This window comes from Sinocyclocheilus grahami, unplaced genomic scaffold, assembly GCF_001515645.1.
Source record: "Sinocyclocheilus grahami isolate Dianchi unplaced genomic scaffold, SAMN03320097.WGS_v1.1 scaffold510.1, whole genome shotgun sequence".
NCBI lineage: Eukaryota > Metazoa > Chordata > Actinopteri > Cypriniformes > Cyprinidae > Sinocyclocheilus > Sinocyclocheilus grahami.
Genome location: NW_015505689.1, coordinates 166,772 through 182,221, shown reverse-complemented (window position 1 = coordinate 182,221; position 15,450 = coordinate 166,772). Strand labels below are relative to the sequence as shown.

General features: G+C 38.4%; 2 protein-coding genes across 2 annotated transcripts in view; both read left to right on the top strand.

Annotated features, from left to right (window-relative positions):
• The first annotated feature begins 1,725 nt into the window (after positions 1 to 1,725).
• Positions 1,726 to 7,958, top strand: LOC107554704 (GATA zinc finger domain-containing protein 1). The gene is made up of 6 exons (XM_016237290.1): positions 1,726 to 1,824; positions 1,869 to 2,061; positions 4,460 to 4,582; positions 5,087 to 5,146; positions 6,160 to 6,343; positions 7,311 to 7,958. Exons 2-6 carry the CDS (start codon positions 1,882 to 1,884, stop codon positions 7,490 to 7,492), a joined length of 729 nt encoding a protein of 242 aa, XP_016092776.1. The 5' UTR covers positions 1,726 to 1,824; positions 1,869 to 1,881; the 3' UTR covers positions 7,493 to 7,958.
• Positions 7,959 to 11,973: 4,015 nt separating this feature from the next.
• pmf1 (polyamine modulated factor 1) overlaps positions 11,974 to 15,450 on the top strand; it is a 4,820-nt gene continuing 1,343 nt past the window's right edge. The window contains exons 1-3 of the mRNA XM_016237267.1: positions 11,974 to 12,237; positions 12,335 to 12,440; positions 14,860 to 14,960. Coding sequence (XP_016092753.1) covers positions 12,059 to 12,237; positions 12,335 to 12,440; positions 14,860 to 14,960 — 386 coding nt within the window. The 5' untranslated portion in view covers positions 11,974 to 12,058. The remainder of the gene's footprint in view (positions 12,238 to 12,334; positions 12,441 to 14,859; positions 14,961 to 15,450) is intronic.

Sequence of the window (15,450 nt, the reverse complement as noted above, 5' to 3'; positions counted from 1 at the left end):
CACACACACTCTCACACACACACTCTCACACACACACTCTCACACACACACTCTCACACACACACTCTCACACACACACTCTCACACACACACTCTCACACACACACTCTCACACACACACTCTCACACACACACTCTCACACACACACTCTCACACACACACTCTCACACACACACTCTCACACACACACTCTCACACACACACTCTCACACACACACTCTCACACACACACTCTCACACACACACTCTCACACACACACTCTCACACACACACTCTCACACACACACTCTCACACACACACTCTCACACACACACTCTCACACACACACTCTCACACACACACTCTCACACACACACTCTCACACACACACTCTCACACACACACTCTCACACACACACTCTCACACACACACTCTCACACACACACTCTCACACACACACTCTCACACACACACTCTCACACACACACTCTCACACACACACTCTCACACACACACTCTCACACACACACTCTCACACACACACTCTCACACACACACTCTCACACACACACTCTCACACACACACTCTCACACACACACTCTCACACACACACTCTCACACACACACTCTCACACACACACTCTCACACACACACTCTCACACACACACTCTCACACACACACTCTCACACACACACTCTCACACACACACTCTCACACACACACTCTCACACACACACTCTCACACACACACTCTCACACACACACTCTCACACACACACTCTCACACACACACTCTCACACACACACTCTCACACACACACTCTCACACACACACTCTCACACACACACTCTCACACACACACTCTCACACACACACTCTCACACACACACTCTCACACACACACTCTCACACACACACTCTCACACACACACTCTCACACACACACTCTCACACACACACTCTCACACACACACTCTCACACACACACTCTCACACACACACTCTCACACACACACTCTCACACACACACTCTCACACACACACTCTCACACACACACTCTCACACACACACTCTCACACACACACTCTCACACACACACTCTCACACACACACTCTCACACACACACTCTCACACACACACTCTCACACACACACTCTCACACACACACTCTCACACACACACTCTCACACACACACTCTCACACACACACTCTCACACACACACTCTCACACACACACTCTCACACACACACTCTCACACACACACTCTCACACACACACTCTCACACACACACTCTCACACACACACTCTCACACACACACTCTCACACACACACTCTCACACACACACTCTCACACACACACTCTCACACACACACTCTCACACACACACTCTCACACACACACTCTCACACACACACTCTCACACACACACTCTCACACACACACTCTCACACACACACACACACTCTCTCACACACACACACACACACACACACACTTACACTCTCACTCTCACACACACACACACACACACACACACAGACAGACTCACACAGACACTCTCACTCACACACTTACACTCTCTCACACACACACTCACACACACACTCACCCTCAAGTGAAGACTTTCCCCCAGACTTTTCTTTTGAAAGTAAGAATCGCGAAATCAGGACCTTTATTATGAAATTTACAAATTCTCCTCCCGGATGTTGATTTTTCCCCCGTGGTGAAACATCCGGTACTTATCATTCATTGTTTTCAAAATGAAGGATGTCTGTTTAGATCGACATTTATTGTAGTTTTGGCTTGCACTCTTACAGGAAAAACGACTGTTTAATTCAGAAATAACGATTGTGAACATTAGCAGGCTGCCGCTGCTGCTCAGCAAACATGCCTCTCGGTCTAAAACCATGCTGCGCTGTCTGCAAGACCAACTCTTCCTCCATGTGGAAAAAAGGCAGCCAGGGGGAGATTTTGTGTAACAGCTGCGCGAGTAAAAGCTCAAGCAGCGGCGGCTCCGGAGCATCTGCTTCCTCCAGCATCCAGCAGAATAACGGCGGAGGGAAACAGGTCTGAAGACTTGCTTAAAAACTAGCTTTGCACACAGAGCTGGGCACATTACTTACTAACTAACCCGTTACTGATGACAAATTACATGACACAAAATATAGTTAGTAATGTAATCCAATCACAGCACACATTTTAGGCATATCTCGTTTATTGCATTGATTTAAATAAGATAATCTTGTACCATACCCATATATATATCTATCTATATATTCCATTCATTGTTATTAAAGGAGTAGTTCACTTCCAAGAACAAAAAAAATACCCCCTTGTCATCCAAGATGTTCATGTCTTTCTTCAGTCTTAAAGAAGTTATGTTTTTTGAGGAAAACATTTCAGGATTCCTCTCCATATAATGGACTTCTATGGTTCCCCCCTGAGTTTAAACAGCCAAAATGCAGTTTAAATGCAGCTTCAAAGAGCTCTGAACGACCCCAGCCGAGGAAGAAGGGTCTTATCTAGCGAAACCATCTGTTATTTTCTAAAAAAAAAAAAGTTAATATATACTTTTTAAACTCAAACCTGTTTTTTCCGGTTCAATACAGTTAGGGTACGTCTAAAAACTCCCACCTCATCTTCAAAATCGTCCTAAATCGCTGCAGAAGTACCGACCCAGTGTTTACAAAAGGCCCTTTTGCACCGCGGGAACCTTTTCATAGTACCAGAACTAATTGTGGAACTATCCACTTTTCGGCGTGTTCGCACCGCCGGAACTGGGAGCGATTTTAGTACCGTACTGCCTTTTTCGAGAACCAAATTAGCTCCTACTCCAGAGCAGGGTCTAACCAGCACAACTGGTACTAATCTGGTAAGTAGACATTGATTGGCCAAACGCGTATGAAAACGCCCTCACCCGCCATGATTGTAGCAAATGTAGCACTGCCAGTTGTAGCAAATGTAGCACTGCCACTTGTAGCAAATGTAGCACTGCCACTTGTAGCAAATGTAGCACTGCCACGTGTAGCAAATGTAGCACTGCCAGTTGTAGCAAATGTAGCACTGCCACGTGTAGCAAATGTAGCACTGCCACGTGTAGCAAATGTAGCACTGCCAGTTGTCGTTGGAGATTCTTAGTCCTCCTTTCCGTTCTTTCAATCGCTTTACGTATACGTTGACTTTCCATGTCCATTATTGTGAAACCCGTGAGACACCACAAACACACAGCTCCGATCACAGCGTCCTCCGTCCTCCTGTTGTTAATGTTGTTCTTCTATGTTTCTGTTGTTGAACGCCGCGCACAAATGACGTCGCTGTCGACCGGCTTACATCACTTCCTAGTACACACTGTCGGTGCGAATGCAACCCTTTAAATGCTACTGAGAAATAGTTCGCGCAAAATCGTCCCAGTACTTTAGTACTGTCCATTTAGTTCTGAAACTAAAGCGGTGCGAAAGGCCCTAAAGTGAACATGCAAAGAAGATCAAATGCCCTTTACAAAAAACCGGCAAAACAGCGATTTAGGACGATTTTGAAGTTGGAGGAGAAGATGAGGTGGGAGTTTTTAGACGTACCCTAACTGTATTGAACCGGAAAAACAGAGTTCACCCAGAGCTAGACAAGAGGAGCGTTTGAGTTTAAAAAGTATTATTTTTTTTAAATAACCAATGGTTTCGCTAGATAAGACTCTTCTTCCTCGGCTGGGGTCGTTTAGAGCTCTTTGAAGCTGCATTTAAACTGCATTTTGGATGTTTAAACTCAGGGGGGAACCATAGAAGTCCATTATATGGAGTTTGCATCAAGGTTTCCCAAACTGGGTTTGTGAAGGAACTGCAGCGGGTTTATGAGTTTAATGAAAAGCTAATAATTTATTAAATCATAAAAACGTAATGTCACAGAACCATAAACATGCAAATGTGATCTCATTTTAATATCTCTGGGGTACTTTAAGTAAAAATATATTAGCTGAAAGAGGATCAGATGAGTCAAAACGTTTGTGAATTAATGAATTTGTGCATTTTAATGTGTTTGAAAGACAAAAACCTTCTAAAGATATAGAAAAACATGGTTAAATAACCTACAGAGTGATAATTCAAATTAAAACTAATGTGTTTGTCAGTAGTTGATGCAATGTTCAAACCTGAAATGATTTTTGTAAATCCAATGGTCAAAATGCAGTGACAGTGACTTCGTGTGAATGTCCACAAAACTGGAAGACTTTCCAAGTGCATATAAGCTAGTTTAGAAAGGAAAATTTAAAAGATGGCATGAAGGAGAATCGATGAGTTATGAATAATTTTTTGCTATTGTGTAAACCGTATGCAATCATGTAATCCATAAAAAAGTAACTCTAGTCTGATTAGTTTTCTACATGGAGCGGGTCGCCCCCATCAAGCAGTTATATTATGTTTACTTCTAAATACCATTATACAAAGCTTTAAAAAACTAATCTTGTATTTTATAGTCCAAACAAGAAATCCACAGACGCTCCGCTCGGTTACGGAGCACCAAGTACAAAGCTCCGGCCTCTGAGAAGAAAGTCTCGACCAAAGGAAAGGGTAGACGACACGTTTTCAAATTGAAAAATGTAAGTGCGTTTCATTCAGGATTGTTTCTGGGTGTTTTCTTCCTCCAGTATGTGGGTTAAAGGAATAGTTCACCCAAAAATGAAAATGCACTCACCCTCAAGCCATCGAAGATTAGGATGAGTTTGCTTCTTCATCAGATTTGGAGAAATGTAGCATTGCATCACTTGCGCACCAATGGATGTGAATGGGTTCCGTCAGAATGAGAGTCCAAACAGCTGATAAAAGCATCACAAGTAATCCACAGCACTCCAGTCCATCAGTTAACATCTGGAGAAGACAAAAGCTGAAACTAATTAAGACAAATCCACTTCTGGCTAAAATGAGAGTCCTCTATCACTGCAGAGGATACATTAGTGATGCAATGCTAAATTTCCTTAAATCTTATTATGAAACAAACTCATCTGCACCAGGCCTGAGGGTGAACATATTTTCATTGCATTTTAATTTTTGGGTGAAAATGCTTCAATGGCATTATTTCTCCTTCTCTTCTTATATTTCCATAGCCTATCAAAGCACCAGAGTCCGTGTCAACGATCGTCACATCAGAGTCCATGTTTTACAAGGTAATCATTAGGGCTATCGAAATATCGCAATATGCATATCGCTACAGTTTGCATAAGACAAATCCACTTCTGGCTAAAATGAGAGTCCTCTATCACTGCAGAGGATCCATTAGTGATGCAATGCTAAATTTCCTTAAATCTTATTATGAAACAAACTCATCTGCACCAGGCCTGAGGTTGAACATATTTTCATTGCATTTTAATTTTTGGGTGAAAATGCTTCAATGGCATTATTTCTCCTTCTCTTCTTATATTTCCATAGCCTATCAAAGCACCAGAGTCCGTGTCAACGATCGTCACATCAGAGTCCATGTTTTACAAGGTAATCATTAGGGCTATCGAAATATCGCAATATGCATATCGCTACAGTTTGCAATATTTGGGGCCATGAACAAAAGACAAAGAGAAAATAACTCACTGCTCTGACCTAAATAACTTCTGTAGCTTAAATAAGAATCAGTGCATATTGAATTCAAAGAGTAAATTCTAAGCAGGTTTTTATTTTTCCTTTGTATTATTCAGTTCCTAAACTCAGGTTAAAAGGATTACACCAATGTTAAAATTACATTTTTATGTAATGCTCGAGTAAAACACTACCGTTCACTTTCAGAAGTTGTTGTTTGGGTGCTTTCTTACTAGAATCAGAATCAGAATGAGCTTTATTCGTCACTTAAGTGTGCGCAAACACGAGGAATGTGTTGTGGTTTTACAGGAGCTCTTGATACATACATACATACTAATAACCATATATATATATGACACAAGATAGTTGTAGAAGTTCACAGAACTGACTCGGCAACAGCTGAGTAAAACTGTTTCATCTGAGCATGTGACACTTTAAGCATTATCGTATCGAATATCGCATTATTTAATGAGTTATCGCACATCGCATTTTTCTTCAATATCGCACAGCCCTAATAATCATCACTCCTTTCTACTGTTCAGAGTGTTTGTTTAAAGTGTTTTTCTATCTGCCACTTATTTATTCACTAAGCTACTCGTCTTGTGTTCAGGGCGTCTATTATCAAACAGGAGATGTCATTAAAGTAACAGACGAGGACGACGGTAAGCCGTATTACGCACAGATTCGTGGTTTCGTCCAGGATCAGTACTGTGAGAAAAGCGCGGCGTTAACTTGGCTGATCCCGACTCAGGCCAGTCCTCGAGATCGGTTTGATCCTGGCACATACATTGTTGGTAAGTTCATGCAGGAACACGTTGTTTTTGTTCCTTGCTCATGCAAATGTGATATTCATTTTATGCTACTGTTCAACAAACAAGAAGTTAATATTGAGCGAGTTACATTTTAGACACAATATTGTCTGTTTTTCTGTTTTGACAATGAAAAGAGTTCCAATCAAAACTGGAGCTGAACATTTGTGGCCCTGGAGCACAAAAGCAGTCATAAGGGTCAATTTGTTTAAATTGAGATTTATACATCATCTGAAAGCTGAATAAATAAGCATAAGGTTTGTTAGGATAGGACAATATTTGGCTGAGATGCAACTATTTGAAAATCTGGAATCTGAGGGTGCAAAAAAATCTAAATATTGAGAAAATCATCTTTAAAGTTGTTCAAATGAAGTTCTTAGCAATGCATATTACTAATCAAAAATTAAGTTTTGATATATTTACGGTAGGACATTTACAAAATATCTTCATGGAACATGGTTCACTTAATATCCTAATGATTTTTGGCATAATCTATCATTTTGACCCATACAATGTATTGTTGGCTATTGCTACAAATATACCCCAGCGACTTAACACTGCTTTTGTGCTCCAGGCTCACATTTGTGCATCTCAGAGCAACACTGCAGTGTTTCGTTCCTGAATGAATCATTTCAGTCAGTGATTCAAAAATCAGCCGTTTTGAACGAATCGTTTGAATCAATGAATCGCACGCTAAGACAGGGACTTTGTTTTAGTGTCATATCAAATTATCCATAAACCAGCCAAGGTACCAGCACAAAACACTCTGCAAAATATTGTTTAATTAACATTATTGAAAAAAGTCAAAAAAAATATTGAGAGATTATTTTGTCAGTATCGCACACCCTATTGCAGACAGATGTGCTCTACTCCGAATGTCAGGCCTGCGTTGATTAATTCATTGTTAAAGGATATTTAAATTGAGTTGGTAATCCTGGATATCTTTGCTTAGGCCCTGAGGAGGACTTGCCAAGAAAAATGGAGTACCTGGAGTTTGTGTGTCACGCCCCATCAGAGTATTTCAAATCCAGAAGCTGCCCTTTCCCAACATTACCGGTTCGTCCAGAAAAAGGCTACATCTGGACTCATATAGGACCGACGCCTGCTGTTGCCATCAAAGAAACCGTAGGGTGACATCAACCCTTAAACTCAGACTGAACTGAATTGTTTTTATTTACGTGAACTTACAGTCCAGCTTCAGATACAGAACCGTCATGCTCGGATGATTATGTGTGGTATTGCCCTCTGAAGAGTACATTTCAAAGCAAAACAGGTGTACAAATTGCAAATCGAAACTTTATGTACAAAGTTAATTTGTAACGCATCATGCATACTTTCCAGGCGTGTATAAAGCCATACCACGCCGTTTACTGTCCTCTGTGCATCTCTCACATGTGTTTTCTGAGCGTTCAGTGGCAGCAGCTCTCAATAACACACTCCTGTTCAGGCGAGGGGAGTCTGAAAGATTAGCCTGAAACAGATTCCAACTCTTGCATTAGATTTTAGCCAGAAGTTGATGTGAGCAAAAATGTGACCCAGGAGCACAAAACCAGTCATAAGGGTCAATTTTGTGAAATTGAGATGTATGCATCATCTGAAGCTGAATAAATGAGATTTCCATTGATGTATGGTTTGTTAGGACAGGACAATATTTGGCTGAGATACAACTATTTGAAAATCTGGAATCTGAGGGTGCAAAAAAATCTAAATATTGAGAAAATCATCTTTAAAGTTGTCCAAATGAAGTTCTTAGCAATGCATATTACTAATCAAACATTACGTTTTGGTATATTTACGGTAGGAAATTTACATAATATCTTCATGGAACATGATCTTTACTTAATATCCTAATGATTTTTGGCATAAAAGAAAAATGGATAAGTTCGACCCATACAATGTATTGTTGGCTATTGCTACAATGTATCCCAAAAAAAAAAAAAACCTGGAAAGGACCTGGAGTAAAGTATAGAAAAGTATTAAGTTTTTAATTTTTCACGTACTTTGAAACAGACTCTCAGTTAATCGTACAGTATTACTCCAGGTTTCTCTGCATTGCTGACATAACAGTGACCAAACTTTAGTAGCCCTCTGATAAAACTGACTATTGCATTTTAAACCTGGCCTATAATAAAATGTCATCTTCATGCAATTGCATACTTTAAGATGCTTGCATTACATAATCAGAGACGGTGAAACATTTAGCTTTTTATCTTTAGGGGAAGTTAACTTAATGTTGTGTCTTTTTGTTTTGTTTAAAGCCTAATATTTTTTAGATCAAACCGTAATTGGAAAACCCTCACCATGGCGGACTCCCTTGGAGTAAAAGAGTAATGCAATTTAAAAAGGATTTCGCCCATCAATGCAGAGAATGAATGTAAAGAATATGGCCTAGGACAAACCCTAAGATACACTGAATGCATTTATTATAAAAAGCCAGAAGCCAGAATATGAACGCAAACACAGCTGTTTGCACATCATAGGTTTATGTGTCGACTCGTGTAACTTTTAATTTTTTTCCCCACCAAAAAATGTTTCCTGTAAACTAAAAATGAAAGTCGTAGTGGAGATTAAAGCTAACAGGAAAGGTTCCACATGTGAGGCATTTGTGTAGATGATGTGCTGCACTATTCAGTCCATCTGTTCAGAGGGAGAACAGCGTGTGTGGGTTCATAATACTGAGTCTTATTTGTCTTTTTTGCTGATCTGTGAGTCTTCAGTTCCTCAGGCTTGCTAAGTTTCTTTCGTCTCTGCAGTATTTCATTCAAACACAGAAGCGCGTGTCTTCACCTTATCATAGGGCTGCAAAGTTAAATGTGCCGATGATATATCCCTGAACTGGTGCTGAGTTTGAGAGGAAGACACTAGAGAAATGGACTCGCCTCTCGGCAACTGCTCCAGATTGTCCAGTGTCCACTTTTCCAAATGTGAGGCCTACGCAGTTATACCTGGTGAACATAGTCAAAGTCATTAACCTCATACAGCTCCAGTGTGCCGTCCGCGGTGCACTACATGCTTTGAGGGTTAACTTCGAGACCAGCAAAATAAATAAATAAATAAAGGTAAACATGTCCTATATCTTTGGAAAGCTGAGATTTTTGTGATTCTGGCTGTTGGGGAACACACCTCAGAGTGTCACCTTTCAAAAGAGACCAGAACCATGCATATACTCCAAATGGTTCAAGAATAGCATGCAATTTACTCTGGGTATGCCTTTTTTAGGCGTTTTAGGCCAATTTTACAGGAATGCTAAGGGGTTAACCTCAGTGTGTGACTTATTTGAGTGACAATACACAGAAAAGCATGCACAATAATTTAGTTTTGCGGATAAAAGAGGATAAAGGTCTTCGTTTCTGACATAAAGCGATATGACGTAATATGAATTAAATAATGCAAAATAATATATAATTTTAAGTAGTGCTCCGGGTATGCCTTTTTTAGGCGTTTTAGGCCAATTTTACAGGAATGCTAAGGGGTTAACCTCAGTGTGTGACTTATTTGAGTGACAATACACAGAAAAGCATGCACAATAATTTAGTTTTGCGGATAAAAGAGGATAAAGGTCTTCGTTTCTGACATAAAGCGATATGACGTAATATGAATTAAATAATGCAAAATAATATATAATTTTAAGTAGTGCTGTCAAACGATTAATCGCGATTAATCGCATCCAAAATATAAGTTTTTGTTTGCATAATATATGTGTGTGTACTGCGTTTATATATTATGTATATATAAATACACACACATTCAGTATACATATTGATATATAAATATATTTAATATATAAACATAACACATTTTTCTTAAATATATACATGCACGTGTTTGTATTTATATATACATAATAAAGAAACACAGTATGCATATGTTATGTAAACAAAAACTTTATTTTTTGTCAGTATTTAGAAAAATAAAGCACCATGCATCAAGGTAAATATTATTTATGAATATCTCGTGTGGTTATGCGTGTCATCTGATGAATGTGATCACGTGTCAGCTTAGCTCCGCGGTTCTTCATCATGACAGTAGCACTGAGAAACATTCAAATCTGTACAGAGCAATTACACGCCATTCAAATATAGACTATACATGTTTGCACATATATATTTACATTATATATTTTTCCAGATTTCATTCATTTGATCAAAAAATACAGTGAAAACAGTCATTTTTTTATTTTCCGTTTTATTATATTTTAAAATGTATTTTATTCCTGTGATGTAATGTTGAATTTTCAGCATCATTTAATTCAGAAATCAGTATAATATGCTGATCTGCTGCTCGAGAAACATTTCTGATTATTATCAATGTTGAACACAGTTGTGCTGCACAATATTTTAGCAGAAACCGTGATACACTACCATTCAACGATTTGGGGTAAAAAAAAAGGGAAGAAATTAATACTTTTATTATTTTAACTGACCAAAAGTAAAAAATAAATAAATCAAAAGTGAGAGTAAAGACATTTATAATGTTGACAAAAAAAATTTATAATAATAATAATTTCAAATAAATGCTGTTCAATGAACTTTGTATAGATAACAATAAATGTATCACACAAATATTAAGAAGCAAAAACTCTTTCACATTATTAATTGAACACCAATAATAATTGAGCAGCAAATCAGCATATTAAAATCATTTCTGAAGATGATTTTCAGCGCTGCATCACAGAAATCAGTTATATTCACATTAAAAACAGCTTGTAATAATATTTTACAGCTTTTCCTGTATTTAATAATTAAATAAATGCAGTGTTGGTGAACATAAGAGACTTCTATAAATATAATAAAATACACATTTATTTACTGCACATATTTAAAACAACACAACCTATGACAGTACTGTATAAAATACACTTAGAGGCTGTGTTTTGTTCTGTTTACAGGGACAGCACTGAAGTCCCGTGTGACTTTTCTGCTAGTGCAGGTGTGAAGTGTTATTAGGCTGCAATAAAGTAATCATGTCAGAGACCCTCGCCGAGTCAAAGGTGCAGGAGTTGTTGTCCTCTCTTCGGGACGCGGATATGCTCGCACACTCCTGGACTAGCTAAGAAAGCAACACAGCTGCTGTTAAAGAAAGAAAGAGCTTTATTGCCAAGTATGCTTGCACATACAAGGAATTTGTTATAGTGTCACACGCTTCCAGTACACGGAGACAACAACAACACACAGATAATAAAAGTGAGATGTGAATAAAATACACATGCATAAATATAAACCACAAAAAAAAGAATAAATTGTATGTACATGTGTGCTATAGATGGAAAAAAGTATAGTAAGAGTGAACCGAAGGGTTTACCCAAACAACATGTGAGGGATAGATGGCAATAGGAAGAAGAAGAAAGAACAGGGAGATGCTTTTATATGCATGCATAGATTGTTGGTAAATATAGAGTAACAGGAAGAAACACTCGAGGAAACATATAGGCTTCGAATATAGTGCATTCCAAGGGTTGCAATGTAGATTCTGTCTCTGACACCTGTAGGCATGACAAATAAAACTCGAAACTTAGATTATGACCCTTACCCACACTCTTACTCAGTAGGGGGCGTTAATGCACCGAAAAGTTGTATGCCATCCGCCTTTAAAGAGGAAGAAACGCGTTTTGCGTGTACGGTTTGAAACTGGCGGCTGCTCGCTTTCCGTAGCGTGACGCGCTTGCTGTTGGCGGGCCCGTTTGTAAACATCAACAGAAACATGGCGGAGCCCGAGAAGAGCGGCGGATCCGTCTCCGCGGAAAGCAGTGTGGATAAAGTGGACGAACGTGGCTCGTCTCGTCGGAACGACTCGGTTAAGTCGTCGCAATCTAAACCGAGACTCAAGCTGTTCGGTAAAGTGATGGAGAAGAGTCTGCAGTGGCTGCTGGACAACGCCAGGTAACGCTAATGCTAACGCTAATGCTAATGCTAATACAGCGTTCCCCTTCCTCCGCATGGTGTGTTTTTGTTAAGTTAGCTCCACTCTGTGTGTCAGTTTCGACAGGTTTTCCCACTGTTTCCAGCCTGTGTCGAAGCAGAACCCCCAGCTGACCGAAGCCATGCACAAACAGTTCATCAGCCAGCTGCAGACTTTAGTTCAGGTAACACACAACGCTAAAATAGTCCATCAGAATGGCTTAAACCTCATTGTGTGTCTTGGCGCAGCATTTGGATGTTACCATATAAATATGTCATTTCTAAAGAAGTACTTTACACAGTGATTCACAGATATCATCATGTAAATGCAGTTGTTAGCAGATATATGCATAGTGTTTGTGATAAATAGATTTTTCTATTTCATTTTGGGTTGACTTTTTAAATTAGACATGACATTTAAAAATTAAACACAGCCCTTCATTTAGAACCTCGTGATGTTTTACTTTGTTATCGAAACCCATCTTTTTCCTCATACACACATTTATGTTATTAATCTGTTACTTGTCTTCGCAGAGTTTTATATTCATAATTCAAAAGAAACCATCATGTGTTAGGGTTTGTGACACCGATCTTAAAATATACTTTGAAACCCTTTCTAATTTGAGATCACAAAATAAGAAGCTAACAGAAACAATACAAATTCTAAAGCTTTTCAAAATTATGTAACTGCCCTAATGTATGTGTTTTTTTTTTCTTTTCATTCTGTTATTTTTATTTTATATATATGCGTATATATATATATATATATATATATATATATATATGTTTGTATTAATTTAGCGTTTTTGTTGTTGCTGTTGTTCTGTTTTGCATGCTTTGAGATGTGCAACGTTTCCCTGTTTGCATTGTCCCTTCGTGCGATGGAACTGAATAAAGGGGAAAAAATAAATAAAATAATAATAACGTTAAAATTCAAGACTGGCGAGAACACCCGGGCGCTTTCCGAACGAAGCTTAGAATCCTTTACGAATCATTTGTTTTCGAACCAGTGACAAAAATATATTTTAGATATGTTGATTTAGATCTGTTCATAAAAATAATATAAATAACTATTTTTAAATACAACATGGAACTCGCATTGCTGCGCAGTTTTACGTTTTTTTTTATTAGCTAGTAAAACTACATTGTGAACAATCGTAGTTTTGAGCAGTGTATTATTAGAAGTTGGTTCGTATGCTACGCTCTAAGAAGAGTCTGTAAAAATAGACATTTTAAAAATTAGGAATTTTCTATGGAAGCCCGTTTCCGCCACTAAATAAAGAATAAAACAAGGTAATTGCGACTTTTTATCTCACAATTCTGACTTTTTTCTTCTTCTCACAATTGCGTGTTATAAAGTCAGAATTGAATGACCGTCATCTCACAGATTACATGCGTGTAATTTGACGGATTGATCCGTGTAACATTGAACGGTCTATATAATATCAGAATGTTGATATAATATCAGGGGTGTGCGATATTGACAAAAAATGATATCTCGATATTTTATGGGATTTTATCAATAACGATAAATAGACGATATTTGTGCCATTTGTGTAAGTGTGTTATTGTGCCGGTATCTTAAGGACTGCCAAAGACAGCTGACTCCTAATGTTTTTAATATTCTGTGTGGTGGTCGGTTCATACTGATAGAAATTCATCTTTTCCAATAAGTTAAAACTTTTATTTTTGCATTTTTACCTTTATAAAGCCATTTTTTCTAAAAGTGTCCATTATCTTTTGAGTCAAATTCTTACATTTAATCAGGGAATTAGAATAGTAAGACATTTGGGCTGTTACCGAGCAAATGAAATCCACACAGAAGCTGCATCTGACGTGGCATTTAGATGCATTTACACACATGTATTTTGTTTAATGCAAGACATGAATGCTTTTAACCTGCAATTACAAATGCATAAATAATGTTTTGATATATTAAACATAAAACGTTGAATACTGATATGATTTAAAACATGAAAAAAAAGCCGAAATTAAAGCCGCCAGTAGGTGGCAGCAAATCACTGTTAATAAGTGAGTCATTGCGATTGAACCGAATCATTTAAACGAGTGATTCATTCAGGAACGAAACACCGTCGTGTTGCTCAGAGACACAAAACAGCGCTGTGGCTGTATTCTGCATTTTATTATGTATAAAGCAAAAACAAGCAATATGGTGTCTGAAACATAAGTCTCTTAATTAACTTATTGTTTACTGAATTCAACGTCACATTTGAAATCATGGTAATTTTTGGAGAAAAACGGCACTCTTCGTGTGAAACTGAATAACTATATGAAGTGGTATAAATATATACATTTTCTGCCATCATGTCTTGAATTTGTGATCATTCTAAATGCATTTTAATAGCCTGAATCATGCAGTGAAAGAACACACACTAAATGCGCACGCGCACTAGTCTAGGCTTCACGTGATGCATGCGTGCGCTCTGTAGGGATGTTTTGAATGTTTTTTGCAAAATACTCGATAATGTCAAATCGCACATCGTTAAAACAACAATTACGATATTATCGCAGACGATATATCTCACTCCCCTATTTAGTAGTGATGATGTTTCATATGTTTTGTGGTGTGCCGTGTGTGTTTAGAGAGAAATCTCCACTGTGATTGAGGAGGGCGACCTGCAGGTGAAGTTAGAAGAGCTGGACAGACTGGAGGAGCTTGCTAAAGACACGCCACGAGCTGCATGGTGAGTTCACAGTCCACAGCGTATTGTCTTTCATAATGAAAAACACAAGCAATGGCCAAAATATTTTTAATCTGTGCCACAGCTAGTTATTCTACTTTGAACTGTGCGTTCCGTGTCGGAATGTCTGTTTTTTGTTTTGATCTGTGACTCCGCCCACTGCTGGTTTAGCCAATAGGATTTCAACACTCTGGGTTGCCAGTTGGTGGAAAACTCAGCCAACAGAGGAGACCTGATTCAAACATCTAACAAACAGATGCAAAGACTAGATCCATGGAAACCATTCATTTTTTACCTTTCCATCTAGTTTTTAATAAACACGCTAATTTGTAGTGCAATTGTTGTACCATTTACTGCACTTTAAGTGTGTCACACATCAGACGTGAAGCGCTGCGCTGCAACCAATGAACTGAAGTCTCGCAAAGACACGCGTCTTTCTTTCCAAGAAAACTGAATTTAAAACCAGAATATATTGAATTAGGTTAAATATTTC